The sequence below is a fragment of the Myiozetetes cayanensis genome, unplaced genomic scaffold (assembly GCF_022539395.1).
Source record: "Myiozetetes cayanensis isolate MyiCay16 unplaced genomic scaffold, myiCay2020 scf5-8, whole genome shotgun sequence".
Lineage (NCBI taxonomy): Eukaryota > Metazoa > Chordata > Aves > Passeriformes > Tyrannidae > Myiozetetes > Myiozetetes cayanensis.
The window spans coordinates 9,901,573-9,907,572 of NW_026087742.1; the positions used below are offsets into that span (position 1 = coordinate 9,901,573).

Sequence of the window (6,000 nt, forward strand, 5' to 3'; positions counted from 1 at the left end):
TACATGTCACACTAGCATAGAATCTTTTTTCTAATTTGTCTGCAAGTACAAAGCATAATTTTTAACAAACAATTGCAACTTTTGCCACTCACATTGCCAGCCAAAAGAAGCTGTTTCATATTTCAGACTGAACCTCACTACCACTGCTCTTGTGCATCTCTGAAGGAAGCTTCACTCCCTCTTCCTGCACATCCATTTTCCAGTTCCCAATGACCACTGTGGCCTTCAGCTGCACTCACCACATTTTGCCAGCCTGTCCCTCGTACTGAGGGGGCCCAAGTCTCAGTGAAGCATCTCAGCTGCAATCCCATGAGTTACATTACCCCCAGACTGCCTGCCAGACTTCTGCTAATGCCACATAGGCTGCAGCTCGTTTCCCTCAGCTACAGGACACGCCACTGACTCACGTTTGATGCTCTGCCCACCAAGACATCCATGATGCTTTCTACATAACTGTATTTTATGTACATTATACTCTTTGTTAAGCATTTACAGATTACTCAGGGGTTTGCACATTTGCTTAAAGGCTACAAAACTCCTGCTTTCTACATACAGGTTTTACTTCTCTGGTGTTTTACAGTTTTTTAAAACCAAAATCACTAGTCATATATAAATTTAGTGTCATACAACTGCATATGTACACACACAACCTCCATACACAGAAAATATTTCTGCCTTTTCCTTGTCAGACAAACAGCTGAGATAGAGGAAGGTACTTACACACAGCTGCTTCAGTCCACAGAAACATGCAGTGGTTAGAAGTAGATATCATAGCTTAGTTTTCAGAGTCAAAACAAGTTACTAAGGATAAGTTTGTGAAGAAATCTCAGGTACTCTCAATCACTTTCCTTAGCACCACCAATAAGCCACAGTAACCTCAACGATTACAGGACTGAGAAAAGACACTGTTATTCTTTGCATTTGGAGCACCTATGGGGGCAGATTTGGTTTTTTTGTCAACAACACAGACACAAAAAAAAAACCGGCTGAAAGTGAGGCAATTTGAATGCTTGTTTTCAGCTCTAAGCATCAACCTTATGACTCTAAAGTCCAGCAAAGACTCCTTTTTACTGTTTGTGAATGTACATTGATATATACTCCTGTGTATTCCAAGTTAGCTGTAATGTTGGCTGAGCATGACCTGCTTTATCATTGGTTAAAGTTACAAAATTTAAAAAAAAAACAAAAACCCTACAATCATATTTCAATTCAAAAGTTAAGATGCTTTTCTCCAAATAGGTCTAAATTGGAGGAAAAAATTCCTGCAGGCAGGGGGTCAAAGCCTGGCCAGCCAGTGACACCCACTGCTTTCTAGCACACTCAGTTTGAGCTCTGAAGCCTCTTGGCTGTAGTACATTGCACAGCCTTTATACCTGATCATTAAATAAAGCAACCTGTCAACACTGTACCCTGACAGCTCTGAAAAAAGATTTAAAAGGACCTCCTTCAGCAGGAAACATATATCCAAGGACACCAGCATTACTGCTGTGTTCTTCAGAGAGCAGACACTGCTTTATCCAGCATCTCCAGAGCTTCAAAGAGAGCACCTGCTTCATCTCCATACAGCAGTGAAATTCCAGACATTAAGCAACACTCACTTCTTTTGCAAGTCTGAGAATTATTAGATTCCATGACTCCTTATTCATCTTCTTCCTAAGTATCAATACTAACACTGTTTCAGAGTATTGCTGAACAGTAATTGTCTGCTTATTGTTCAAGTAGCTTCCAATTCTACGTTCCTTTCACCAAGAAAAAGTAACTGCCTCAAAATATTCTTCAGATTACTCAAGGTTCAGTGTTAAAGAGATAAATATTTTTTGGAAGTTACTTATGAGTACAAAATGTAGGCTGGGGTTGAAGAGAGAGGAATAGCTGTTATATTCAGGTTAGTGAAAAAATCAGAATGGATGCAAAACTCTAGAAATTCCACATTTGTCTATTTTGCAAGAGTGCAGAATAAAACAAGACAGGTTCTTCCTTATTCCAGTCTCAACTGGACACTTCCACTGGGTAGGCAGAAGAAACTAATCATAAGCAACACAAACAGAGCAAGATGCAGATGCATGGACATCAAAAAACAGAGTGGCTTGGGTTAATGTGTAAAAGGAAATAGACAGGAAGAGTTGTTAAAAAATAAAAGGTTTTTTTTAATTTGAATTTACTATTCAGATTGGAAATGGAAGTGGAACAAATGCTGGTTTCTTTCTAACTTCCATAGCAACCCACTCACACTGAAGTTATGTGACTCAGAAGCTGTTTTCTTTAAATGCAGCCATATGGCTTTTAAACACTTTTGGTTCTATGCCCAGACACAGAATAATTATTTCTTCATTTTATTGTCCTGATAGACTCCAAATAATCAAAATTTATAATTTTGCTCAAATTAATCAAGTTATCCTTTACATTTCCTATGCTCCTGCAAGGCATGCCCAGAGGGCTTTGCTTTTTACCTTAAAAAAAATAAAGTGTTAATAGAAACCCACAGCAAAATTAGGGATATATCCAGCAACTTAAAGACATTTCACATTTTCCAAATACCCTATGTAATTATACCAAGAAAATATTTGCTCCTTGTTTATAATTTACTACTTAATTGCCAGAGGACTAAAAATTCCCATTTCTCAAGTGAAGGTTCAAGAAGTCCACATCAGTTGCAATAAGTATGTATGCTCATAATTCCACACTACACTTCCATCACTGAAACACAGCCAGCTTTGTTACACTGGGCCTGCTTAAAGTTATTTCTTAATATTCACAAGCTGCTGAACAACCTATCAAAGTTATTCAAAATCAAAGCAAAATGGTACTATGGAAGTTCATATCCCTTTTCCAGTAAGGGTTACTGCCAGTTTTAGGGAACCATTTTACATTCAAGACAAGGTTTCATTTCTCTAAGTTATAAATAAGTAGTAATTAGAAAACAAGCACAGAACTACATGACAAAGATCATTTCACAAATCAAGACTGCAATCTTCAATACTTGTCATCAGACAGAAACTCAAAGAACCATAGAAAGAATATTTCACAGCACAAGTGTCTTCACATTGGTCACTTTGAAAACAAACTCTTGAGTTACTGTATCTGTGTTTCTTTCCAGTACCATTCACCAGCATTTCATAAAACCCAAAAAATTTACCACACCTGCTACATTTTAGCACAATACCCAAAAAAAGAGAACAAGTCGGTCTTCTAACATACCTGCTTTTCCAAGTCAAAGACAAAAATATTGAAATGGAAGCTTTAGAAAACCAACCCACCTTTTCGTACAGATACAGTTCATACCACAGAAAAGCTCCTCTGCATGTCTGGTGACCAGCTGTAGAATTCCAGTGCACAGTTTACATCCAATTCCTACACTTAGAACTACAGCAAGCAAACATCATTGTCCTTTCAAAAGCCTAGAACTATTTACTTCAGCCCAAACTGCTGAACTGGTGAAGCAACCCAGCACAGGATCCATACACCAGCCAGTCTGGTGCCTGTAGCCATGGACTAGAGCAGCAGAGAGCCTGTAGTCAGACATCAGACAGCTTTCCCCAATTGAGAAATAAATTAAGGACATAGAAAGCTCATCGGAAATGTGCTTGGCATACCTCAAAAGGGAACACGTATCCACTTGACAGAAAACACACAAGCATCTTTTACACTAAGTATATATTAAAAATACAACAGCCTGTTATTACCAGCCCTTAGGTACAGTCCTCAGCTCAGAAGCATGCAATAATGCTTCATTTTTCAAAAACAAAACCCTAAGAAGTTATACTGCTTTTTTTGCCTGTCTACATTCTTGCAGCTGTTATGCACCCCTATCAGTGAGACAGGAACACAACATGGAAAATATTTACAGCATGGCCACAAAAGCCTTTCAGAATATTGCATGTTCATTGCAGATATCACAGCCAAGCAACACAAATTGTCCATGTTTATAACCTCTTAAACAACTAATTCTCCTTCTCCAGATAGCCAACAACAGATAAAAGTAGATGACCTATTTCAAGGCACACTCCAATCACTGTGCACAACAAAACAGATTCAAGCACCTGGATAATCTCTTAAAGCATCGAGACGTTCTCCAAACAGCATTTGACCTCTTAGAAATAATAGAAAATATTCCATTTTCTTGTCAGCAGTTCACACAAGTCCAGCATATCATCGTACACCTTTGTTTCTCCAAACAGTGCTACAGAACACTGAGCAAACAGCAAAAGTTTCAGTAAAAAATCCTCACTTACCTTGTCCTTGTCCACTGATCTGGTAACTCCACAGCATCAAAATTATTGATAATATCCAGTGCACTCGCCCAGCTACTCCACCGCTTTCTTGTCTTCCAGCCATTGCATTATTGGATGCTATACAAAGAAATATTATTGAATGTTTTAGTTATACCTCTTGGGAAATATACCTTTGGGTAGAGCAAAACAAAACAAAATCCCCAGAAATTTCCTCCGTACACATTTACTACCATACTTTAATAAATACTCACTGGTAAAAATGGTTTTTCATTCAGAACCTCCTTGACTGTTTGCTCAAGACTGTTACCTCACAGGCTACTAAACCAAAGTAAGTTGCTCTGAAAATGCTTGAATTTACCTTTCATACAGAGGTCCTGAACTTTACAAAAGAAATAGGTTCAAGTCCAGCCAGGTTTAAGAGACCTGAACAAGCAGCACTTCACTGAGTCACTCAGAAGTCTTGCTGTATAGAAACTCTTTTGAGGCAAAATCTCTCAATTAATCCTTAAACTTGAATTTTTAAAAGCTTGGGGTTTTACAGCATTGCATTTCACTGTGGGCTTTCCTGCACTAACATTTTCCCCATCAAAGAATGGTCTGATTTGGAAGGGACCTTAAAGATGATCTAGTTCCAACCTTTCTGCCATGAGCAGGGACACCCTCCGCTAGACCAGGTTGCTCAGTGCCCCATCCCATCCAGCCTGGCCTTGAACACTCCCTGGTATGGGGCATCCACAGCTTCTCTGGGCAACGTCACTGACTTATGCAACAGTTGCCTGTTAATTATTCCCCCCACTCTGCCTCTTACACCACTCTGACTCAGGTCTGCTTCTTCAGAAGGTCTCTTTAATCAAATAGTCATTTGTCAGAATCATATTAAGTACACTGGCCTGGATGGAAAAAAATAAGATGTCAATTCTACCCTAAAGCACAGGCAAGTATTACAGACACTGGAATATGAACAGTAAGGTAATTTATCCAGTATGTGGAAAATCTTGCAATAATTCCTTTATAATATAGCATTGTGAAAAATTCCTGTGATTTTACATTATAAACAACTGTAAAGTTCTTGTGAACAGTGTTTCAGTAATTTAAAAAAAACTATAAAGCAAACAGGGAAAACGCTACACTAACAGAAGGGAATGTTTACATACTGGCTGATTAGGCATACTTTTAATATAGCTATTATAGTAAGTTTTATTTAAAAACCCATCTATTTTACAAACCCAAGGATGCAAAAGCAATCCATAGCAAAAGGTTCAACTGAAATGATACTGTATATAATTATATATATGATATATAAACTTCAGTTCTCAATTCTGATCTAAGAGCTCATTTCAGGCCCCACTAGAGCAGCTATTTCAGCAAAACAGTGCCCTCCCCAGCCAGCAGTCCCGGTTCCCTGTCCCCTTTCACATATGGACAGCAGAGAGAAAGAGACATTAAAGTTTTGTTTTGCCTTGACTTTTTCCTAACTATTTAACCCCAAGAGGAAAGGAGAGGCAAACCTCTGAAAACAGGAGTTTCAAAGCAAAAGTGCAGAACAACAAATATGAAGAAATGCCCTAAAAATACATAAACTTTACCACTGAAAGGTCGAAGAAATAGTTTTGTAAAAACAGCATCTCGGAAAAGAGAGATTCTGTTTCATGAATATTCTTTCCCCAAAGTAACAGACACATTTTTGATTCTCAGTGTAAGCAAACAGATGGTATTCATTAGTTATTTACCTACTTTACTATTAATTAAAATGTCCAAGATAATTTTT

General features: G+C 38.1%; 1 protein-coding gene across 1 annotated transcript in view; it reads right to left on the minus strand.

Annotated features, from left to right (window-relative positions):
- The window catches only part of ROBO2 (roundabout guidance receptor 2), a 1,049,785-nt gene extending 1,045,484 nt beyond the window's left edge, over nucleotides 1–4,301 (minus strand). Inside the window, exon 1 of the mRNA XM_050333786.1 lies at nucleotides 4,233–4,301. Coding sequence (XP_050189743.1) covers nucleotides 4,233–4,269 — 37 coding nt within the window. The 5' untranslated portion in view covers nucleotides 4,270–4,301. The remainder of the gene's footprint in view (nucleotides 1–4,232) is intronic.
- Nucleotides 4,302–6,000: the final 1,699 nt, after the last annotated feature.